Consider the following 26,368-nt stretch of genomic DNA (forward strand, 5'->3'; position numbering starts at 1 on the left):
CGGTCCTTTTGTAAAAATGATGAATGAAAAATCCACAATTAACAGCAGACCTCTTGAGAAGTAGCACAAAACTGCTCAATCCTACCAACAAGGCCCTCAAGCCACTTGATGGGCTGGCGGGATACTGGTCCCATACACAGACAGAGACACACACACCAACCAGAGGCTCCCAAGGGAAGATCCTGTATTTGAGAACAAAACAGGGCACCACAGACACACACAGTTCCTGCTGTCGAACCATGACTGGGAACACACAGTTTGGCCACGAAGGGAAGCGTGACATGTTCCTGGAGGATTGGGTTTCCTCCCTCCCTCCCTCTCTCTCTCTCTCTCTCCCCCTCCCCCACTCTCCCTGTGGATCTCTCGTTCTCCGTCTTTGGCCAGGCCCCAGTGTATGAGCAGGGGGTGTGAGAGTCTAAGCTCCTTCAAGGTTTCAGGGCTGAGGGGCATGATCGTGCAAACTCTGTGGCGAATTTTGGAATAGCTAACAATATGGTGCCTTTATCACAGGCTGCCAGTGATAAACCATCAGCAGTCACACTTATTTGACCCGATGACTTGGAGACACACAAGTTTTTCAGTTGCAGTAGTCGCCCTGAGCATTGAGCTTTGGAGTCGCAGACGCCTCCAGCATTTGGCGGCACACATGGCACCAGACATGGTGGTTTTGCTAATTACGGCAATTCCTCAAGCACGATGGAGAACAAAAACATGAGAAATAAGCTTTGCTGAGCAAAACAAACAAAAAAAAAAAAAACCCTGACAGGCCTGGCCCTGTATTTTCTGGAGCTGAACTCTGCCGCTGGTTAAAAAGCTGATGTCAACACACTCCATTTTCTCCACTCCACTCGTCTGCTGGATCCCGCCATGCCTGCGCAGCACTCACGTCTCCTTCCATTTTCTAATAAAGCCTCCGCCTTTGCGCTCGCTCGCTGACTGCCGAGAGGCTTAGGAGCCCCGTAAACAACTGCGGCGGCGGCAGAGCTCAAGACGAGAAGGAAAAGAAAAGGGAACAAGAAGAAGAGGCAGGTGAGCGGTGCGGCACGTGTGGCAGCAGCAACCAGAGGGGAAATGAGCTGGCACACACCTCAGGCGTGGATTTAGCCTCGGAGCGTGTGTGTGTGTGTGTGTGTGTGTGTGTGTATGTGTGTGTGCGTGCGTGCGAGGCAAGGGAAATCGGTCTCTCCGGCTTGAGTCAAGAACAAAAAAAAGTTTCCTGCAGCGGGTAGCGTGGCATCATCCGCAGAGCCTCATTTCAGTTCCCTGGTTGCATGTCCTCTCGCAGATAATTACAAGTAGTCAGGCAGCGGTGTGGTCTCCCTTTCTCTGTTAGCGAAGGGGAACAATGAGAAGCTGTACATCTCAATTAGGCAGCGTTCCCACCTACAGGAGCATCTGTCCTACTCTCCACATCTGCTTCCTGTTTTACACTCGGCTTCCATTCAACAGATGAACCAGCTCATCAGACAGATGTTGCGATAATCATCTCATCTCAGTTCAGTGCGATGTTTACGTCCTCGGCAAAAAAAGCAACGTTGCATTTCTGGGCTCAAGGCCGAATTGAGTTTATCACAAGTCATCATTCTAATATAGTCATCTCGACAACCCAAACCCAGGTCCATCTGAGACAGATTATATTCATGTGTTGATCAATTAAGTGATTGTCTTTTGATCTGAAAACTTTAGTCAAAACACAAGAGCATTTGTCCGGAAAAAAATCCATGTTAGCATCTGCAACACGTTTTAATCTATCTGAGCCATTTCATTTCATTTGGTGACTCATGTAATAGCCAAAGCAACATTCCCGAGGCACACCACGTAGTCATTAGGCTATAAATGGAGCAGCCTAAGAGGCTGATAAAACAGCGCAATGACTTGCAGGACTTTGACAGAACCCATCTGCTGCTGCTGGGCCACCATACCCACTGTAGCACCCATCTGCTGCTGCTGGGCCACCATACCCACTGTAGCACCCATCTGCTGCTGCTGGGCCACCATACCCACTGTAGCACCCATCTGCTGCTGCTGGGCCACCATACCCACTGTAGCACCCATCTGCTGCTGCTGGGCCACCATACCCACTGTAGCACCCATCTGCTGCTGCTGGGCCACCATACCCACTGTAGCACCCATCTGCTGCTGCTGGGCCACCATACCCACTGTAGCACCCATCTGCTGCTGCTGGGCCACCATACCCACTGTAGCACCCATCTGCTGCTGCTGGGCCACCATACCCACTGTAGCACCCATCTGCTGCTGCTGGGCCACCATACCCACTGTAGCACCCATCTGCTGCTGCTGGGCCACCATACCCACTGTAGCACCCATCTGCTGCTGCTGGGCCACCATACCCACTGTAGCACCCATCTGCTGCTGCTGGGCCACCATACCCACTGTAGCACCCATCTGCTGCTGCTGGGCCACCATACCCACTGTAGCACCCATCTGCTGCTGCTGGGCCACCATACCCACTGTAGCACCCATCTGCTGCTGCTGGGCCACCATACCCACTGTAGCACCCATCTGCTGCTGCTGGGCCACCATACCCACTGTAGCACCCATCTGCTGCTGCTGGGCCACCATACCCACTGTAGCACCCATCTGCTGCTGCTGGGCCACCATACCCACTGTAGCACCCATCTGCTGCTGCTGGGCCACCATACCCACTGTAGCACCCATCTGCTGCTGCTGGGCCACCATACCCACTGTAGCACCCATCTGCTGCTGCTGGGCCACCATACCCACTGTAGCACCCATCTGCTGCTGCTGGGCCACCATACCCACTGTAGCACCCATCTGCTGCTGCTGGGCCACCATACCCACTGTAGCACCCATCTGCTGCTGCTGGGCCACCATACCCACTGTAGCACCCATCTGCTGCTGCTGGGCCACCATACCCACTGTAGCACCCATCTGCTGCTGCTGGGCCACCATACCCACTGTAGCACCCATCTGCTGCTGCTGGGCCACCATACCCACTGTAGCACCCATCTGCTGCTGCTGGGCCACCATACCCACTGTAGCACCCATCTGCTGCTGCTGGGCCACCATACCCACTGTAGCACCCATCTGCTGCTGCTGGGCCACCATACCCACTGTAGCACCCATCTGCTGCTGCTGGGCCACCATACCCACTGTAGCACCCATCTGCTGCTGCTGGGCCACCATACCCACTGTAGCACCCATCTGCTGCTGCTGGGCCACCATACCCACTGTAGCACCCATCTGCTGCTGCTGGGCCACCATACCCACTGTAGCACCCATCTGCTGCTGCTGGGCCACCATACCCACTGTAGCACCCATCTGCTGCTGCTGGGCCACCATACCCACTGTAGCACCCATCTGCTGCTGCTGGGCCACCATACCCACTGTAGCACCCATCTGCTGCTGCTGGGCCACCATACCCACTGTAGCACCCATCTGCTGCTGCTGGGCCACCATACCCACTGTAGCACCCATCTGCTGCTGCTGGGCCACCATACCCACTGTAGCACCCATCTGCTGCTGCTGGGCCACCATACCCACTGTAGCACCCATCTGCTGCTGCTGGGCCACCATACCCACTGTAGCACCCATCTGCTGCTGCTGGGCCACCATACCCACTGTAGCACCCATCTGCTGCTGCTGGGCCACCATACCCACTGTAGCACCCATCTGCTGCTGCTGGGCCACCATACCCACTGTAGCACCCATCTGCTGCTGCTGGGCCACCATACCCACTGTAGCACCCATCTGCTGCTGCTGGGCCACCATACCCACTGTAGCACCCATCTGCTGCTGCTGGGCCACCATACCCACTGTAGCACCCATCTGCTGCTGCTGGGCCACCATACCCACTGTAGCACCCATCTGCTGCTGCTGGGCCACCATACCCACTGTAGCACCCATCTGCTGCTGCTGGGCCACCATACCCACTGTAGCACCCATCTGCTGCTGCTGGGCCACCATACCCACTGTAGCACCCATCTGCTGCTGCTGGGCCACCATACCCACTGTAGCACCCATCTGCTGCTGCTGGGCCACCATACCCACTGTAGCACCCATCTGCTGCTGCTGGGCCACCATACCCACTGTAGCACCCATCTGCTGCTGCTGGGCCACCATACCCACTGTAGCACCCATCTGCTGCTGCTGGGCCACCATACCCACTGTAGCACCCATCTGCTGCTGCTGGGCCACCATACCCACTGTAGCACCCATCTGCTGCTGCTGGGCCACCATACCCACTGTAGCACCCATCTGCTGCTGCTGGGCCACCATACCCACTGTAGCACCCATCTGCTGCTGCTGGGCCACCATACCCACTGTAGCACCCATCTGCTGCTGCTGGGCCACCATACCCACTGTAGCACCCATCTGCTGCTGCTGGGCCACCATACCCACTGTAGCACCCATCTGCTGCTGCTGGGCCACCATACCCACTGTAGCACCCATCTGCTGCTGCTGGGCCACCATACCCACTGTAGCACCCATCTGCTGCTGCTGGGCCACCATACCCACTGTAGCACCCATCTGCTGCTGCTGGGCCACCATACCCACTGTAGCACCCATCTGCTGCTGCTGGGCCACCATACCCACTGTAGCACCCATCTGCTGCTGCTGGGCCACCATACCCACTGTAGCACCCATCTGCTGCTGCTGGGCCACCATACCCACTGTAGCACCCATCTGCTGCTGCTGGGCCACCATACCCACTGTAGCACCCATCTGCTGCTGCTGGGCCACCATACCCACTGTAGCACCCATCTGCTGCTGCTGGGCCACCATACCCACTGTAGCACCCATCTGCTGCTGCTGGGCCACCATACCCACTGTAGCACCCATCTGCTGCTGCTGGGCCACCATACCCACTGTAGCACCCATCTGCTGCTGCTGGGCCACCATACCCACTGTAGCACCCATCTGCTGCTGCTGGGCCACCATACCCACTGTAGCACCCATCTGCTGCTGCTGGGCCACCATACCCACTGTAGCACCCATCTGCTGCTGCTGGGCCACCATACCCACTGTAGCACCCATCTGCTGCTGCTGGGCCACCATACCCACTGTAGCACCCATCTGCTGCTGCTGGGCCACCATACCCACTGTAGCACCCATCTGCTGCTGCTGGGCCACCATACCCACTGTAGCACCCATCTGCTGCTGCTGGGCCACCATACCCACTGTAGCACCCATCTGCTGCTGCTGGGCCACCATACCCACTGTAGCACCCATCTGCTGACTGGAGCCCATCTGCTGCTGCTGGGCCACCATACCCACTGTAGCACCCATCTGCTGCTGCTGTTGTGGCGAGGCCTGCTGCTGCTGCATCTGGGACTGCAGGAGAGAGCGGAGTGAGAGGGAGAGAGAGAGAGAAAAAAAGAGATAAGAGGGTGATCGATAGAGAGAAAGTGAGAAAGACAAGAAACAGGAAGGAAACACATGAAGCATGAACGAAGACACTTTCACTGTAAGGAATCAGTTGCTGAGGCAATTAACTGTGTATAAAAACATATTTTATTATATATAGGGATGCACAATATATCGAAGTGAAAAAATTAAAATATTATTATCGTTCTGATAACAGTATATATTTGCTCCAATATTTTTTTCCCAAATACGTACAGACCATCTGGCTACGTTGAGCTACTTGAGCTTGGTTGGCTACTTCCCCAAAATAATATCAGTGGAGTGGATGTATTTCACCATTCTAACAAGATCTGTTGATCTGCATTGAATCTGCGCAGCCCAAAATCCACTCGTGAATGGCCCTCCGTTTAAATTCTAAGCAGAGTGGACCTAAACTGCTTCCTTGTGCTGGTGTGTCTGCACTATACCGCGCTAGTTGGGTGGGACGACTCAGTACATAAGTCATTTAAAGTTGTATTTCAGTATTATATTTGCATTTCGTTTGCTTGGGTTTTGTAATATTACCGAAAAATTAGTAGTAGTTAGCCATTCCTGCTTCAGTTCCAGACTGGTCATTAAAGACTCTCGAGGCTGGCAGCAGGTTGTGCGCAACAGAGTAGACAGACACAAGATAGGCTACAGTCCGTGGAGTTGCAACTTTATTCAATCAGCAGTTGAAACGGCATAAGTTTACCTCACAAACTGAAGAAAAAAAAGAAAAAGGAAAAAAAAAAAAAAAAAACCCAGAATAATGAAGAAAACTGACTAAATCTATATGACGGTCATAATAATCACAAGGGACACTAACTGCCCAATAGCTATTGCCAATCCATGCTCTCACCCTTCTAAATCACCTTGAGACACTCACTGTCTGGTTGATTACTTTACCATTGATAGCTTTGCACTACTAAGACTAGTATATCGTCACAAGAACCTTTGCGGACTCTGATACTCACCAGGTTTGCCACGTTGGTGACGGCCGTTCCCTTCAGGTCAGAGGGGAATGGGGGCAGGCTGTTCTGGAGGGGGGCGTTGACCCCGCCAGTGCCCTGCCCATACGCCTGCCCAAACGGACTACTGTTGCCCGGTAGGCCCATCTGCAGAGAGAGAGAGAGAGAGAGAGAGAGAGAGAAAGAGACAGAGAGGTGAGTGCAAAAAAATAAAACTTACTAGAAATTCAAAGAAAGGTGGGACATTTTTTTTTTTTTTTGTGGTGAAAAGTGAACCAATTTGATGGAGAAATACAAAATATAAGAACCATGATATTTCAGCAATATGAGTGGGAGCGGGGATGGTAAAGGATATCGCCACGGCTATAATTCAGCCGTAGATACGAGGCCGAAGGCCGAGTGCCTTAGTCAATTACAGCCGTGGCGATATCCTTTACCAACCCCACGGTCACGAGTGTCATGGGTGGACTGGCCATCTGGCATACCGGGCATTTTCCCGGTGGGCCGACGCACCTTTTGGGCCGATAGAATAGGCTATATAATTAAATAATTTTGGCCAACGATCGGCCCAAAGGAAGGACAATCAGCGAGATTGCCCATTGGTTACATTTCCATATTGACACTCGACTAATCCAATAACAGCTCACGTCAGGCCCCACCCCTCGCATTTTGGCTAAGAGCCAGGATTCTGTGAGCGCATCGAAAGTTAATCGAAGTTGCCTACACGAAATTGCGGCGGGTGCCGGTAGTGACAATAGTGCAAAAGTAACACCAATGTAGAAGCTTCGTTGAGTTTAAACGAGGATGTAAGCAAGCATCCAGAGCAGAGGGACAGTGAGCAGGTGGTGGAGCCTAGTTGAAGCTACATGATAAGAACTCAGTGGTGGAGCAGGTAGGCTAAGCGTGACATGCCATGCTGACGATGATGATTATGATGATTATTAATTGCGATAATGTAATGATATGGTAATGACAACATAGTAAGGCCGTGCTGTGATTATAATAACAAATAGCGCGAACTTAAATGTTCTAAATGAATGATTTGCAAACCCGACAGCAAAAGAGTGTCAAATCGATATTAATTGTTGGTCAGATTGATCAGTTTCCGCCAGGCTTCCAAAATTCAACATCGATGGCATGAGTGGTGGTTGGTCTCTCTTAGTAGAGCGTCGAAAGGGTTCTATCTTGGAATTGTTATCATGGTAAAGATGGGCTAAAAGACTGCAGACTGACGGAAATGTAGGCTACAAAACATCAAGTCATATTCATGCACAAGCCAACTAAGCTATATATAGTGACCTATACGATAGGCTACTGGAAGACATTAAAGATAATTAATTAATATAGCTATACTGTTCCAAAATGTACCAGCAATGTAGGTAGGTAGTATAGCCTACAGCAGGGGTCGGGTAACTCATGGTTCGAGCTTCATGCTGCTTTTTTTGATCCCTCTGATGCTCAGCTTTTGAAAATAATTAATGAATATTTAATTAAAATATATTTTATTTTAGTTCATTTTCAAAAAGTAATATTGTAGGTCTATCTGACTAATTTAGCCTATATAACTTTCCACCTCACTTGACTCCGTAACCGTAGCCTGTAAATATTGTTACATTTGCGGTTTGTTGCCAAGTCAATATCAAACAAAATCACCGATTTCCATTTCAGTCAACGAACACTTTGTTATTGTTGATGTGTGCGCCATATAGGCTAGATAAGGAAAATGTCAAAAGGAAACGCCAGCCACCACAGCTTGCGAAATAACAAAACGGGCTGAAATGGGAAAGTTTCCATCCTAAGACTGATTCTGAAAACGCGAAAATGAACTGCCCGTTATATCGCACACTGGAACGAAGTTAGTATTGCTGTGTTAACCCTGTTCGGGTTCCACTTGCATGTGAGAAATCTATGAAAAATATAAAGACAAACCTGTGCTCACGCTTAAGGGTAGTTTAATAAAACTGTCACATCCATAACCCCAACACAATGCCATGGTATTTAGTTGCCGTTAAGGATGAGACAGTTTTGAGTGGAGTTGCCCTTAAATGGTGACGGCCTCAATTCTTGCATGAAACTTCACCTCACTGAATAGGAGCCAGCCAGACTCCAAGGCCATCACCAAATCTAAAATCTGGTATGCCTAATGTTTAATTTCACCAATGACATGTCAACTAAAAATTGAGGTTGTGTTGTTAACTATGATGTTACTTTGCATACCAAAGGACACTGGAAAAATAGGGGGTGGTGTTTAGCCTACAGTACATGGGAAGCCTAAGGCCTATACTTCTGTCATTCCACTTTACATTTCAACTTGCACATTAGGCCTACTTTTAAAACGAGTAGAAAATGTATTTAAAAATCCTCTGTTGAATGAAAGTAACCGTATGTTAAATATCCAAACTTTTTTTTGTAACCGAAAATATATGCATATTTAAGGGTATGCAAAGATTTTGTATTTAATTCACCCTTCGCTAAGCCACACCCGAAAACCGCCACAGGCCAATCGTGGCTTAGCAACCCGTCACTAGGCACGGGAGGTCTGACAAGCTTTTCGAGTTTTGCCATGTTAACCTGTGGAGACTGAAGGCCTGTGGGTCATGAAGGGCACTTGTGTGGTGCCCTAACCCACGTAGACACAGTGAAATAACATGTTACACTTTAGAAACATGATATAATTGGGAACACATATTGTTCTAACTATAAAAATGGCATATTGCATGATATTTCCATAACCGCAGATACACGCTTCAATGATAACGCAAGAAGTTGTTAACAGACATTCACCAAGATGTATAGCCCATCAGCAATCTATTTAAAATAACACCTATTTGAAGTACCATTCATGATATGTTGTCAAATATTGAAGTTGTGGGAAGTACTAGCTTGGTATGTTTCTTTCGTCCCCCATGCCTGTTCCATTCATTCTGGCCAGGAGAGTCGAATGAAATGCACATTCAACTTCTGCTTAAATAACTCATGAACGGTTTTGTTCAGAGATGAAATTTCAACTGTATTTGACAGAGGGCAGATGTAGGTTGCTAGTGACAAAATATTAGCTTTCAGTGTGTTACGATGTCTTTGTAAATTACATTTCATTGAAAAGTCCCGTTCTCCCCTATGTAATAGACGCAGGGGTGCTAAAGCTCGCCAGGCATAGCAACAGTAACTAAGGAGGGCGGGACTTAGCGAAGGGTGAATTAGGTGTGCCCGACCAATTTGAGGGCCGCTTGGGCCAAATATGCCAGGGCCGATTTTTGGTCCCAGTCCGCCCCTGACGAGTGTCATATTGCTTTTATACAACAGTTCTATTACCAACTAATTTAGTTTTAAGATACAAAATTGTGTTTTCTATCTTTTATTTTGATTTTTGTTGCCAAGCAACGTAACACCACTCAAGAGGTAGGCTAGATTGCTTGAAAGCAATTCAATGCAATATGCAGAGTGATAACTGCAGTAAAAAATCTTGAATGGCATTGTGGTGGGATATCGCCACTCGTGACTCATAGAATGTCTCTCGTCCAATCAAAAAATAATAAATAGCTCGAACGGACCTAACTGTTCTATAACTAGATGTACCGCAGAGCGGTACAAAATATGACCGCCGCCCATTTTTTCCACAAAAATAAAATCACGCTGAAAGGCCTATATGATTCTAACTGTCTCACTAAATTGCATTATCCACACTCAATTCGCACAGGTATCTGCTAGACAACAAGTACCAAAACATGATTAGTTCATAGATTTCACATGTAAAATTCATTTTATACAACCCCACCCCCATCTTGCCTGCTCATAATTCTGAGAAATTCTTGAATTGTGTGCATGTGTGTGTGTGCACACGTTTATGTTTGTTTGTGTGTGTGTGTGTGTGCGCTTGTGTGTTTGTTCATGATTTATGCATGTGCATGCATGCGCATATATGTCTACTGTGTGAGTATGTGTCATACGTATGATTACTGTGAATGTATGTGTGTGCATGTGTATCTGTTTATGCACATGGAATGGGTTAACATGACCACTGGAGGCAAACATACAGAAAAAATTGGTCATCCTAGGCCCTACGGTTCTCAAGATATTCACAGAAAACTGTGTCTGCCCTACCCTCCTTTCGGGGTTCCAGTCCAGCGGGGGGCTACAGATCAAAATGAAAAAGCATGGTTCCATGCTATCCATCTGGGGTTACATGCCCACCAAGGTTCGTGGTACCCGATCTTTCAGTGTCCCAGGAATCCTTGTTGGTGTAACGGTCACTAAATGTACACATAAATCATTTTATTATAAAGCCCCCATGAACGAAAAGTTCCCATAACTTGGCATGCATTCGAAGGTGTCATAATGATCCTACACTTTCAATTTCGCAGTTTTGACCATGTCAGCCAGAGATATTGTGATGAAAACACCTAATTTTTTTATTTTAATTTTTTTTTTAGGTGGCGCTATACATGAAATAAGTGGTAATGGGATGGGTTGACATGCCCCCTTAAGACCAACATACAAAAAAAAAAAAAGGTGGACCTCCTAGGCCCTCACGGTTCTCGAGATATTCACAGAAAACTGTCTCCGCCACCTACAGGCCAGTTGGTGTATAGTAACATAAATTAATTTATTGTGTGGCCCCCCATGAACAGAATTCCACCTAAACTTGGTGTGCATTCAGAGGGCATAATGATCCTACACTTCCAATTTCATTTGGCAGTTTTGACTATGTTAGGTCACAGATACCTGCAATTACAACACCTCAGGCCATCCTTAAAAATATTTTGCTTGCAGTAACAGCCAAAAAAAATAAAAAAATGGGTCGGTAGGTAGGTCAATATTTTTTTTTTCAAGATTCAAAGTAAAAAAAAAAAAAAGTACAATTTTGGTCATGGTGGATTACGTAGGAATGAATTTACACAAATGTGCATATCGTGATCGAACTGACTGGGTTATTCAACCCGTGCCTTCAGGCGCACCATTGCAAACCCCATTCTGATGCAGGTTATATAGACCAGCCTTTCTCAAACTTCTTTGACCTGAGGCCCGGTCATGGCAGCCTTTTGGGTCATAGGGCTCATCTACATGTACCCAGAAAGAAGGCTACAATAGCTCTTGGCCCGTTATATTGAAATTTGACTATACAATACTCAATGCTATACAGTGTATTATACAGTCTCTGCTCTGTTTCTAAGGAAGTTCCAAAAAAACAACGTCGTTCAATTAAGTTTAGGTTAAATAAATAAATAAATAAATAAATAGCCTTCCAACAGGTTGAAGCGGAGCTTTGATACCAACGCTATCGATTAGTTTCAGTTTTTCTCTCAAGAGACGCCGCCATTGAATGAATGCTCATACCACCACTTAATTGTAGGGCTCCATGTTTAATGACATCGATAGCAGAAACGTTTGTTTCTTTTTTTTAGCCGATCCGCGGTTTCTTGATCAACTGCGCAGCAAATTATCAGATGAAGCACCGGCCTAATTTCACCCACGACTCATTCGACCAGCAGTCTACATGTTGCGGACCCATATTTTGAGAAATGCTGAATAGACCACAACCAATTTCAATACTCCGACAGGGTCACCGTTAGACTAAGGGGAGAAGGGATGAGAAAAAGATCTGGCCACAGTTCTTCCAGAACCGTGCCAAGTAAAAGCGTTCTATCAGTTTGTGTGAATGAAACGAAGCGTAGGCCATAGTGTGGCATGCGTAAAACCAATGGTGTAGAGATGACGCCACAGGTTTTTTTTTGAGCCACGCGTTTGCATGTAGGCAATTTGTATTCACAATACTTGGGCCTACTAAAAGAAATATTATTTTATTGCATTTGTATTGGTTGTTTAGAGTAAAAAAAAAACAATCGGTCGGGTATTAACGAAGTTTACAACCCGGCAAGTCGGTCGGACTAAAAAGGGGAAAAAATAAATATTTGGGTCGGTTCTAAATTGACAGGGTCGGGTTAAGTTCTGACAAACGAAAATATTTTTTAAGGATGGCCTCATTTTTACTTTTTTGTGTTTAACTAGGTGGCGCTATACATGAAATGAGTGGTTATGGAATGGGTTGACATGGCCCCTTGAAATCAACATACAAAAAAAATGGTCCTCCTAAACCCTACGGTTCGAGATATTCACAGAAAAAAATAAAAATAAAAAAAAAATAAAAAAAATCTGACTAAACCTATATGACCGCCGCTTCACTGCGCGGCGGTCATAATAATCAACTTACAGCCACTTTCACCAATTATTTTGCCTATGGGGACAGACTACTTGGTCTTTGTCAGATACAGTTCCTCCAAAAAAACATTGTAAAATGTAATTTCAAATTTTATACAAAAAGTACTTTTTGGAAAAAAGGTCTGGGCTCCCATCCATGAAATACAGCTTTACAGCTATGGGTGACGGGTCATTTTCACTACTTTTCTTCTTATTTGGAAGAAGAGATGTAAACCAATCAGATTAGATAAAACATATATTAAAATATAATAAAATATAATCAAAACCTGATTTATTAATGTACTAAACTGGCAATTTGATGCTGGAGTATGGAATTATGACCAACGTTATCCAAGATAATAATAAAGGAAAAAAAATGCTAAACCGAAACAAATCCTTTAGCATAATGTTAGCCTAAACAACCAGTGCCTATCAAATGACAAACCAAAGACTAACCTGGAGCTCTGAAGTAGTTAAAAGTTTGTTGGAGATCACACAGAAAAACACAGATGAGTCTAAAGTGTTTAGCGACTTCGGGATGGTGTCTTTTAGCTGTCAAATGTGACCAGAGAACTAGTCACAAATTTAACCGCGCATGGGTTTGTTTGTAGAGAAAATCTAAACGTGGGTTTATTTACATAATTTGTTCTGCTCTAAATGCTGCAATGTAAACACAAAATGGAACAATGGATAAATTCAGCCTGTGATTCGTTACAATATAGCTATGAAGACTTTTGATGCCACTTAGAATGAAATTTAAGACCAACTTAAAAAAATAATAAAAACAAACAGGGTTTCACATCAATTGTGCTGCAACAGCAAAACCTCCTGATTCAGTTCAGCATCAATTTGAATAAGTTAGAGAGAGAATCTGTATGTTATGAAAGGTTAAAGAAAGCCATTAGTTATAACAGAAAACCAACTGTGGCTGAAAACTTTTTAGATTTTTGCTAGACTGATTGAAGACATTTTAATATTAATTAGGCCTTCATGAATTTAATGTCGAGACTTTTTAAGGATCTGCAGGAACCCTGACACACACACACACACGGTCCACACCTACTCCTTCTAGTGCATGCTGACAGAGGGCCAGCCGAATGGAGGTGCTGGCTGTCTGGGCCGAGCGTCCGCTTTTGGTAACGCCCAGCCGTCTCCTCTCTTAGCCGAAGGAAGAGAGAAAAGAAGGAAATCTTGGGAGCTGAAGGGGCCCCCTGTGACCCCCCCCTCTCTCGCCTCTGCAGGCCTCCCCCCTCGTCCTTGTCTGAGGCGCAGCTGGCCGGGAGGCTGCCTGTGTGCTGCTGACGGACTGCCGGCCGGCTGGGTGGACAGAGGCCCAGCTGAGAGGATGAATGCAGGCAGAGGGTTGGCTAGGGGTGCAGCTTTACACACACACAGCTGAGAGGCTCCTTCAGTCAGCACTCAGCCTTGCTCCCCCCACTCCGCTCCTCAACCCCCCTACACACACGCGCTCCCCCAATCCCTCCTTTTCCATCCTAACACAGTGGGGCAGCGGGTAACTCCACAATGTAAGCACCAAATCTTCAGGATCGTCTCCCGAGCTGGGCGGCAGACAGAGCGCCGCTGCAGGCTGAATGGGACGGCCTCTGACGCGGGGCTGCTCAGCAGCTGTCTGCTCAGAGTAAAGAGCGTATCTGATGAGATGAAAATGTCTGCAGCACAACTAGGGCTCCGACTAAGGGCTTTTTCTTAAGCTGGCTGAGAGACCTGATTCTCAAGCTAAAACTGTGTTGATTCATTGACCGCAGTGCTGTCGGGGCATGTTGAGTCTAAGCCAACTGACTGTTGCATCATGATGAAAGATCCAGGGAACAGAAGAATAGACAGGCGATGTGCGAAGCCAACAATATGTTAGTGGTAGTTGTGTGTATGTCTGTGTTTGAAGGTAGACACGATGATGAATTCATCAGTGATGAATGAGTGAAATGTATGATGGATGTCTGTTTGTGAAGGATAATGGTGGTAAACAGGGCTGCAGTGTAGAGGTGTAATGGATGAGAGGTGAACATGCCTGTGGAGTGTGTCGGTGATGGATGTATCCCTGAGGAATTACTCATACATTGCTGCACCTGAGATTGCTTTTGCTCCTAACGGTGCGGTCACTCACACTGATGTGAAGCGGTTGTCACACATTGTAGGAGACCAACAGATCTTCAACCCAAGAACTGCACTGGAAGTAGGCCTACCTCTGATGGCAAACCACAGACAACGTCATGAGTGTGTGATCTCAACACCAGATAGGGAACCCTATCATGAGTCGGCGTTCTCTGTGTTTGGACATAAAGAGCAGGCGACAATGCGAGAGGGTAAAAACAGGCACAAGAGAGATTTACGAGCTTCAGACACTAGACATGAAAACCGCAGCGCAATCTTCAAGAGTGTGCGGGTCTGCATTCAGTTGCAAGAAAAACCACAACTGGTTTCATTATGGCTAAAGTACCACTTCACACAATGTCTCTAAATGCAACACCACTTAAATATTTGTTCTCAAAATCATCATTGCTGATGAGATCCATCATTGCCCATAGAAGTGCTATTTTTTCTTCTTCTGAGCAACATCTCATGTTTAAAGGCAAAATTAAGTTAAGGCCACCAGTCAGGTAAAACTGTTTATGTCTGCAGTTTTCAAAGGCTGAGCCTGTGAGACTTTCACTTCCTTCAGGCTTAAGGAAAAAAAAAATATCTATGCAATTTTGCAACGACCTGACATTAAAACTTTCTGATACTGTAGCTTCAATTTTCTGATTTTTTTCTTCGCTTTTATCCACTCCCTCCTCGACACCCACTTCTTTCTCTATTCAACCATTCGTGTTTGGCGACTTTAATGGCAATAATTTACCACATCACACAGGAAAAATGGTCACTAGGTGTAGACGTTGTTAACAGGCTATTGGGGCGTTTTCTGATACTTAAAATAACTAAAACTTTGAATGTAAGCCTACACTAGACCCATCATAACAGGTGGTTTTCTGACACAGTAGCCTACCGAAAACTAGAAGGCAACCTCCCCTTGAATAGGCTGTGTCCAAACACGACAAAATGAATCTGCAAATGATATAGACTATGAGGCTATGTATTGCTACCCTATTACATGTGTAAAAACACTAGGCAAAGTGCTGACTGGTCATATGACTAAGATAATCAAATTGATAAAGCTGAATCTAGAAATAACTAAATGAAAAACACGTAATCTGACAAATAATGAAATGGAATTTTAGCAAAACATAAATTGGATTGCATAGGACCCCAAATGAACCCTCTCTCCTTCTTGCCTGTGGATCTCCATCTCAGTTTCTCTCCTCTCATGTGCCTACTGCATTCCAGACACACACTCTCTGTCGTTCTCTCTCTAAAACACCAGTCATCCCTCTCAGCGCAGTACTGTGCCCCTGTCCTCAGCAGTGAGGAGAACTAGAGAGTGCATGACGAGCAGGGAGGCCTGATTGCTTCCTATTGACTTCCTGTGCAGGCCTGGGTGTCTCAGATGCCTCTCCTGCCCCTGCCCCTCCCCCTCCACTCTCCACTCTCCGCCCCTGAGGCTCCCTGCCGACTCAGTCCTCACGCAAACGGCCCATGGCAAACTTTTAACAATGGAGGCTGGGGCAGGACAAATCATGGAATGATTAGCCAGCCAGCCCGCTGAGGAAGGGACACGGCCAGATGAATCTGATTGAATGCATTTTGGGACCTTTCTGTGGTAGCAACAGATGTCAAACCTAGCTTTTAGCGAAAATCAACACCCCACCCCTGAGGGTAGCACAGGTTACGAATCAACTTAAAAAATTTTTTTTTAAAAAATCACATCAAGCAATCACACAAAAATTACAACAGGCAATCCACTTCCTATGCTGCAGAACAATAAAGTAAATTGTGTACAGCTCAATGACCAAATATTAAGTCCTGTAGCAGATATTCATGATTTTAGACACAGGCATGAGCCAACACAAACAAACTTTAAATCATGTTTCCTATGGACACAATCACCCAATACAGCAAAACATACTGATTGAGCTGGGCTTTATGCGGCCCACTGAAAAGTATACTCACTGTTGGGTCCATCTTTAGTAATGAATAATGTGTGTAGGCTGTGCTAGACATGATTAGAAGCTAGTTCACGTGACATTAATTTGGCCGGAGATGTTGCAATTTTGTAATAGCCTGTTACAACAGACTTTCTTTAAACCACAGAAAAACAATCTCAGAGTGTCGCTCTAGAATCATTGCTCCACAGATGGCTGTGTCTGTACATCTACTTTTGGTTCTATGTTCTGTGTTATCTTTGTAGACATTAACAAGAAATACTAGTAAATGTGATGACATGGCACAATTATCGTCATTAAACCTTTAAGCTGCAGCGGTTATCAAACCATGCAAAAGCCGGGGTCTTAGTCGGGAAGAAGCCGGGGTTTTTAAAAAAAAACATCAACCATGGCTGCTGCCGCTTGTTTGAAGCTGATATCACGTTGGTTTAAGACAGGGAGTTAGAAGTTTCTTAACTGCTTCCTTATGTTGGAATATGCAACATTGTACAAACATTGTATGTAAGGGATACCTATGTGATATCTGCAACAGTGGTAGGCTACTGAAAACGGTTTGATATTCTTTTCAATTATAGGACTATAGTAGCTGGACACGTAGCCGACAGAAAACACATAGGCATAATTGCTTCCGGCATAATTGCTTTGAACGTTTCAGTCTCTCGTCCCCCATTCCTACTTCATGTGTCCCGGTCAGCCAGAAAGGACAAATGAAACAAAACGCTCGTTTGAACGGGAATGGTTTTGTTCAGAGCTGAAAATGCAATTGTGTTTGACAGATGGCAGATGTAAATTGCTAGTGACAAAATATTAGCATTTAGCAACATTTTGATCGGCGTCCGTTTGGGAACGTCCTTTGGAAATGGGCTGTGAAAGAACCTTCCCCAGACCCACTCTCAGTTACGACTGAGAAGGGTCTGGTTTTAACCGGGCTAGCCAATGGTGTGCAGATTTTTGTGTTGGCAGCTGAATTATGGGAGGCACTGCTCCATTTTGGAGCGTGGAATACAGCTGCTCATCATCTGCGAGAATACTTTGTCACATTAAACCAGTTTGCCAGATCAACTCTGCTTTGAGTCAGTGTCCCATTCGTCCTGTAGGGAAATCTCCCTTATTTTCAAAGCTCAATGTTTAGGTATGGTCGGGAGTTATGTTTCTAACGACCAGAGGACAATACATTACCCTGGTTATTATATGGCTACTTGCCAAAACGAAAAAAGAAACACGTCTTAAAATAATTCTGTTACCATTTCATGGCATCCGCTGAAAAAAATAAATAGTTTGCGACACAAATAATACTTGAAAGTTTCAGATGTTGCGTAGCATCTTGGCCTATTACTTGCTGATACCCCATTGCGATTGTGATAGCGAACAATCTACTCGCAAAATGATTGATATGAGAGACATGAATCCGAAGCGCAAAACCCATTGCCATTGACAGCGGTCATATTACAGAAATGCTGAACCACAGAAAAGTTCCATTAATTTTAAAGGAACTTTCTGCAGCATTCTGAAGAGCTGTATAATAATGATACTTTCAAAATAATCATGAAAAGCATTGTTCAGTTTTGGCCGCTACAAAATATGCCGGTAGCATTTTTCATCTTCCAGCCACTTTAGCTAGTAGGCCAAAAAGTTCATTTCAACCCATGGCGATATATCTTATACCCCCAGGCCTAACCACTACACTACTACGCTTTAGGGGAAACCATGTTTGTGTTGTCAATTTTTGAGAGTGGAGTCCAACACTGCAGTGTAGTCAATAGCATACCAAAGATTGAGATCAGAAAGAAAAATCGCTTTTAAGAGCTTCTATACATTTCTATTGCCTTACAACATAGGAATCAATCAGCAAAATTAACAGGTCTGCAAAGCCATTTCTCTGACACAATGAAAAAGCTTGTTTTGCATAATGGGTTCACTTTCTATTTGTTTTAACATCCACTGTGAGAAGAAAAATGCACCACTTACTAAGAGGTGTACCAAGAGACAGTCTGGAGGTGTTTTTATAACATCCTGGACGTGTTAATTGAACAATTAAGCAGTTTTGAAATAAATAAACTGAACCAATTAGACAAGGTGACTGAAAAAACAAAGACCTAAGCCAAAGCTGCCACTGAATGGGTCTAATTCCAGCAGTGTTGATGAAGGTTATTTAATGTGACGTGACTAATCTTAGCATTGTCTGTAACACTGACAAATGCACAGAAAGGTTAGCATAAAACTGCAACAAGCACGCAGTGTGCCAAATAGAACAGAGCTTAAGAATCAGGACAGTGCAAGGTGAGGGTGGGTCTGTTTGCAGTTAGATAGTCGATGCTTTGTGAAGTGCTCATGGCAAATTTAATGAATTATCAAAGCTATGTAGACCATCTAATTTAGTATTGTGTGTCAAATAAATATTTTTTTACTTTGTTTGAGGTATCCACTAGTTCACATTACTACTTTGATGAACTCCCTAGGAGTTTTTAAAAAGTATGCAAAAAAGGCACACATTTCAAACTTCCAGGCCACAGCCAAATTCCATTTTTTTCTTATTCCATTTTTTCAATTTATTTTTTAGCCGTTTAGGAGTTGTTGGGTTTTGTTTTGGTTCTAACCAGTATTCACTGGCCAAAAACTGCTGAAATAACTCCCAGGGCAGCATTAACAGTTAAATGAATGAAATGGACAGTTTGTTTTGAGTGTCAGATGCACTCATAGCAGTGTATTCTCTACGTTGATTTTAGCATGGTGGCCCGCCGCAGTAAAATTAATGCCGCCATGGTATCAGAATCAGAATGTAGTTGCGGTTGCCTTTTAAATAATCCTGCCGATGTATCACCCCAGCTGGCTGCCGCTCACATTGCAATTTGACAATAAGTAAAACTAGTCAGAGGTTATTATGGCTCGTCCAGTTTCACTTCACATATTACATATTGTATTGATCTGGCTTTTTCAAAACAATAATTTTTCCAGCGTTTCCTCTTCATTTTGTAGCAGTGGCCACTGCTTCAGAATTAGGTTATACACACATTATTTTCCGGACGCATAGTTAAATGCGCTCCGCTGGCTGCAGATAATTGCAGTTTAACAATAAACAGCAATGCTAATCCGAGGTACCTGTCTAGTTTTATTCCACAATTATATTGTATTGTATTATATTGTATATTTTTATAGACGTTAGTGGCATATGCCATCAAGAGCTTCCATGTGCTGTTTGTCAACATAGCAAAAACTACCATTTTTACACAACTTGGTGGAAAGGTGTAGCACAGGCTAAGGGAAACGCATTCATTTCTGGAGCAGCTTATTCAAAGGATTTCCCTATATGCTAGCCTATTAGCTCGCAACAACAGCGAAAATGAAATATGGAGAGTGGATGTGTCCCCGCAGAGACTCCGCCGTTATTAGATGCGCACTCAATCGCGATTAGATGCAGGGAAAAAAAACAACGTCTTGTACGAAGGTAAGCAATTTTGCAAATGTGTGCACTTGCAGTGATGGCCTAGTAATGTCAATAGCGGACTACAACCAAGGTAAGTAACCAAAGAAAGCAAATTTGATTTGCACCAAATAAAGGCTGTGTTTCTACAACATGCACAAAACGTTCAAGCAGTGACATGTGGTTTAATGCATGGGTTAAGTGACATGAGTCAGACAGAAGATGGGCCTGTCTTTAGTTCCTGAATCCAGTCCCTCTCAAGTCACGTTATGTGGTGTGATTACCAACTAGAATTTAAAAAAATTCCCGGGGTGACACCCCGTGTTATTGTTATTATGCTATAGGTTCATATTAAGCTATAGGCTATAGATCCTATGAGTCTAAGCCACAGTAAAAAAAAGCCTAATTAGTCAAAGAGTTGTGTGTAATGTGAGGTTAAGAGTGTGCAAATAGAGGTTAAGAAAGATATTATATTCTAATGAAATGCCAGTTTTTTCCATATTGTAGCCTTATATGGAACCTTCTGATATTTAGTGTGACTTTTCTTTTTGTTTATTTAAAGTGTCAACCCAATATCCGCCAATTCTCATTTATAATTCCGTTTTAATTTTCCGTGATTATGTCCACATTTTCCACATCATGGAAATTATTGGGCTCTACCGGTGTTCAGACCCACCAAACAAACGAATAAAGAAGCAGTGCCTCTTACCTTATTCATGCTGCTGGCCTGCTGGGCGTTGAGCGCGGCCTGTGTGAGTGTTTCTGCAAGCACGCTGCCCGCTGCAGTGCCCCCTGCCCCGGCGGCTCCCACCGCTGCCTGGGCCTGGTACTGCATGGCCCCACGGCCCCGTCCGGCTGGGCCCAGCGTCCCGTTCAGCACCTGGCCTTGCTGGCCGACCGCGCCCTGGCCCAGCATGCCGTGCCCCTGCCCGCTGTTCAGCATGGCCTGGTTGAATCCCGCAGTGTTCATGGCCATGGCTACGTTGGCGCCACCGTTGGCACCGCCGTTATTGTTGGCAGCCTGGACCCCTGCGTTGGCGCCACCGCCGGGCTTCGGCTGCTGTGGGGAGGAGTGCGACGGAGAGCCATGGCCCAGGGGGCTCTTGCCCAGGGCTCCCAGCTGGCCGCCCCCTAAGGTGGCGCCCCCAGTCGAGGCGTTGCCAGCGCCCACCAGGCTGGAGCCGCCACCGCTACTGCCCGCTCGGAGGAGCTCAGACAGCTGCTTGTGCTTAGCGGCGGCGTCAGGCATAATGGAGCCCGCTGCCCCTCCACCAGGACCCGCTCCTCCGCCTCCAGCCCCGCCACCATTGGAGGAGGGCAGCAGGAGGTCGCCGCCGTTTGGGATGAGTTCATCTGGAAGATCATTCTCTAGGTCGTCCCAGGACAGGGAGCCCAGGTCTGTGCAGAAAGACAGAGAGAGGAGAGGATGAGCACAGAAAAGCTTCCGGGCTGCCTCTAGTCTGCTACCGGTCTGAAGAATCACTGGACTGCAGAGGAATCACCTACTGAGCCTAATACCAATAGTGACTGAAAAAGAGAGACCCTTCCCTAGCAAATTAAAACAATTACGAAAGGCACCCTGTAAAGGCATTTGGGAATCTGATATAATAGTATGTCAGTCTGTCAATGTGTGTGTGTGAAAGAGAGATAAAGAGATAGAGAGAGTTACTGTGTGTTTGACAGCCGTCTGCCACAATAGAATTCTCCCAGCTAATAACCCAGCCATTTAACACTTCCATTTTAGACTGCAAATTTGCCCGACAGCACTCAGTTACTCTCCCTCACACTCACACACACAAACGCAAACACACAGAACACCCAATGCTGTAAGACCAAGTGAATGCATACAATCAGCGCTCTGCTGATTGTAGAGGATGTGGGGGTGGGTCTGGAGAAGCCCCATTCACAGCTCTGGCGGGTGTGAAAAACCAAACCAGCTGGGAGGGCATTTCAGAGGCTTCCCGAAAAACAACATGGACGCGAGCAAAGTGTCACTACACTACCATGCCACAAGCCCTGTCTGGAACGCAAGAGGCATGAGGGCTAACAAGAAAGACTAATTTCAGAAATACCACATACCTGTTTGTCAGATCGTTTTAACTGGTTTAGGGATGTTTTGTTTGCTGCAATTTTTCCCCTCCAATTTACAGTCCAATCTATCAGTCAGCATGACCACATTGAACGGACCCAAAGGCACTCTAAACTGACCCCAAGCCACTCTGGGTTGGCGAAGCGGAGCAATCATGGCCCAGCTCAGCGTGGAGCTGGGGTGACGAGCTAAATTCATTCTGCAGCACCAGCATGGTCACACTTTGCCACTGCCATCGAAATACACAGCTCCTCAGTACAGACTCCTACCACCACCACCACTTCCACTGACATCACTACTACAACACAGCCAACGCAGCTGTGTCATTGAGTTTTCTTTGCCCATTAGATTTAGTTAATTTTCCCTCTAATGCAAAATCCGACAGTGTAGTGATAGTCAGCAATTAACCACAGACATCAACTGCGTAGCAAAAATCAAAGCCAGGCCCGAGGCGTACTTCCATTTCTAAATGCTGACGAGTCTCTGTTGGTCCAGCAGCTAAAGCTACAGCTGCTAGGCCTACTTATTCATCTGCTCTTGCTCAGACTTCCAAAGCGACCGCTGCTCATGCAGTCATTGATGCTGCTGCCGTTAGCGTCCTTCAGCAACCTCAACTGAATGCTGCCATCAATGCAAATCACTACTGCAACCACTATGAAAAACTAAGGCCACGACGGACATGTCACTACAACTGCCAGGCACCCGTGCTCCAACCACTACAGATGGTAGTACTACCACAACTACAGCAACTCATGCTCCTAATGCCGAACAGCCAACAGTACTACAACCACCACTACTACTACTACTGCAGCCAGCACTTGTATTGCTATCAGGGCACTGGAGGCTCTGGAGGAGGGCGTCTCATTGCCATGCGGCATGCATGCCGTGCCACATCCAGCGTCCAGGCCTTAATGAGAACACTTGGCCCCGCACGCTTCCCACAGTAAACACGGCACTGGCTCCACTACACAGGGGCTGCCAGCAGAGACCAACAACACAGAGGCTGCTGTGCATCCCTGGGAGAGAGGCGGAGGGGGGAGGGGGGTGCATGTAAGAGAGAGGGAGCAAGCAAGGACTTCTCCAGCTTGACTGCTTTTTCCCAGTCCAGCCACTCACTCGCAGCCAGACATGCACGTCCCTTGACACTGCCAAGAGCGCACAAGTGCTCACCCGCTTGCTCTCTCTCTTTCTCACCCTTCTTCTCTCACACACATACCCACCCACACACACCAGCCTAAGATGATCCTCCTTTCCCTTCCCCCAACCCACTCCATTCGCTGGCTCAGGGCCAAAATGCAAAGCATTGTTTTGGTCCGGTAGTGCCGCCAAGTCAGCAGTCCTATCAAGAGAGGCATGCTGGAGAGCTCTCTTGCGTGCACTACCCCCCCAATCTTTCCTCACTCTACACCTCACTACCTCTCCTTCACCCAGTCTCTCCCACCCTTCTCTGTTACACTCTCTCACCCTTCCACTCCACAAAGGAGTGTGTGCGCGAGTTGGTGCGTGTGAGTGTATGTGTAAAGGGGATATGGAGTAGCACGATGGCCTTGGGGTTATAAATAGCAAGGCTGGCCCCTCTCTTGAGAGGGGCTCCAGACCACGGTTGTCACTCAGCTCTCTGGCACATGGAGAGCAGTGGTACTGGCAGAGCAGCCGCCAGCCGACCGACCGACCTAACGGCGACCAGGAGGAGGAGAGCAGCGGAGAGAGGGAGGGGAGGGGAGGAGGGCTGGTAGACAGGTGCAGGACACGTGGGATTTCACTCAGCACCTCCTCGCCTGCTCAGATTACAGGGAGGAGCAGGAGGAGAGGAGTCATGCTGGGGCTGGGTGTGTGTCAGGAGAACACGTGGAGACGGGAAGACAGAGAAAGAAAGAAAGAAAGAAAGAAAGAAAGAAAGAAAGAAAGAAAGAGAGAGAGAGAGAGAGAGTGAGTGGCACAGTACACATGAAAGAGGTAAGCCTCATTCACAAACTCCTACTGAAACCCCACGAGGACAGCACAGATGTCAAGGATAGTAGCACTCCAGACTGTGCACAAGGTGCAAACAGGAGGAGGAGGAGGAGGAAGTAGTGAAATAGTTTAACTAGCATGACTAGCATCACTGGTAATGCCAGAGAGACAGAGCGGGATAAGAGACAGCAGAAGGTATGGGAAAGGAACAAAAACCCCAAGAGACAGGACAGCCATGGAGGGGAAAGTGTGAAGAGAACTCAACCCTCATCCCTGTGTTGGCATTTCCAAGTCTGCTTCCCCTTGGCGACAGTGCTGCTTTTCAGCTGTGTCACTCTCAGCAGAGCTGGAGTTGTCCAGCTTAATGAGACAACAATGGCACATCTGCTGCAGCTCTGTTCTGACCAAATAATATAAACAATACACAAGCCATTTCACGCTGCAGAGGAAAGCTCAGCAAGAGCAGCATTTCTGTGCACCACAGTATTTGATGGAAAAGGGTTTAAAGCCCAATTCACACCAAAGGTTAGTGACGAGACAAGCTGCAATGTTCCTTAAACCAGCAACTTGCTGCAACATGCATTCTAAACTAGCAAACTGGCTAGTTAGCCAGCAAAATTAACCAACTAGTTGAAAGCCAACAGTCAGCAAAATGTTCCTTTTGTAACTTTATTAGCATACCTGTTTTTGATATTGGGCAGACACTGGTCTTCAAAACCAAGTTAATAAGTATTTCTCTGCCTCTCCTTTGGCCAAAACCTTGACCTGACACCTCTGCTGGACTGACTCAGTCAGTCACTTCACAAACTCGGTGAGGTTTAAGTGCTCTAAAACCTCACGACTGCGATTTGACATGACAAATCTTTTGAAATTGCTTGCAACAGCTGGCAAGGACCACTGCAACTTGTTTGTGCAACGGTTTGGTCTCATGACAAATCTTTGGTGTGAATTGGTCTTGAAGGATAGGCTAACTTTGGTGCCACATTAGTGTGGACTCAGTTCCCCAAGCTCACTTTCAAAGATGATCCCCAGTACATTGGGAAGGAGATGACATTTGCTATTGGGGTGAAAAACTATTTCTGATTGAAGCTCCTTCAGGTTTTCAACCGTCTGTTCTAAACAACTGTGGGATAGAACCAGAAACATGAAGACAAAATCAGAATCTTAAGGAACAGCACTTTCCAACACAAAGCAGGAAATGAACATCAGCCACGGCTCTTCTACCTGAGCCACCGCAGTCTGCTCTCACTGTGCAAGGAGTGGGTGGAGGTATTGTGACTTGTTAATAAGCAGCCATTAGATTAGAATAGACCGCAGAAATAAAAGGCAGGCAAAAGCACAGGAGAAGTGGGCAGCCTTTCAAAACCTGCAATTAGAGGGCTTTGCCGACCACATTTCCAAGTCGTGAAGAGCTGACCTCGCTCTGCATTAACATCTCCTGCCTTTCATGCCTCTCTCTCTCTCTCTCTCTCTCAACCTTCATTCATTTTCCTAACCCATGTTCCTCAGTGAAACCAGTCCTCTCTGGTATGAGCACTGCCATGTGATGGGAGCCAGAGATTTCATCCAGGCGTTTGTGGCTCAGAGACCTGCCAGGGGCCGCTGATGACACGGCCAGAGGTCTGGAGAGAGGGGTGGGGGGGGTGGGTCACTGGGATGCCAGCCTAGGGCTCTGTGGCATGCAACACAGACAGAGCAGCGACGCCGACCACAGGAAAGATTTGCGACTCCTACCAGTGTCTCTAGCATGGCCCGCCCGTGATCATGGCTTCTGCTTAACCCGTGGCCTCTTCCACTTGCCAGAACACCAAACAGGTATCAGGGTTTAAATGCATTCGAACTGTTCAGGAGGCAAAAGGTTTTTACATTCATTGTGGAGAAAAACTTTAAATGACATTTACAGTTAAGGAATATACTTAAAGTATTGAAGTAACTTTTTGACCATACATACATACAATTTTTTGTGGCCTTTTTTTCTGGTCTGTGACCATTAATAATTGGTATTATTGACTTATTCAGTCTCTTCTTAGCACCAAACAGCTTTGGAAAGACACAAAATGAATTTAGCTCCGCACTAACTGAAGACCGGGCATCAACATGACTAAAGACATTCGTCTCATGGCCACGTACCCTGTAAAATACTAGTGGACTCCAAAGAAGAATGGTAGGTGGGGGTCGGTAGGTGCAGAAAGCCCCTCACTGGGGTGACAGATGGCCTGAGATGTGGAAGGGGGAGGTGGTGGTGAGGGGAGCGCGTGCAGGCACTGTTTGAAGCCAAAAGCTGACAGAAGGCCGGGGCCAAAAGTCAGGGAGA

General features: G+C 46.5%; 1 protein-coding gene across 1 annotated transcript in view; it reads right to left on the reverse strand.

The window, feature by feature from the left end:
• Positions 1-26,368, reverse strand: part of crebbpa (CREB binding protein a) — a 56,502-nt gene that overhangs the window by 23,217 nt on the left and 6,917 nt on the right. Inside the window, exons 2-5 of the mRNA XM_048249060.1 lie at positions 20,722-21,410; positions 6,345-6,485; positions 5,281-5,316; positions 86-374 (exon numbers count right to left, since the gene is read on the reverse strand). Coding sequence (XP_048105017.1) covers positions 86-374; positions 5,281-5,316; positions 6,345-6,485; positions 20,722-21,410 — 1,155 coding nt within the window. The remainder of the gene's footprint in view (positions 1-85; positions 375-5,280; positions 5,317-6,344; positions 6,486-20,721; positions 21,411-26,368) is intronic.

The sequence above is a fragment of the Alosa alosa genome, chromosome 7 (genome assembly GCF_017589495.1).
Source record: "Alosa alosa isolate M-15738 ecotype Scorff River chromosome 7, AALO_Geno_1.1, whole genome shotgun sequence".
NCBI classification, from domain to species: Eukaryota; Metazoa; Chordata; class Actinopteri; order Clupeiformes; family Clupeidae; genus Alosa; species Alosa alosa.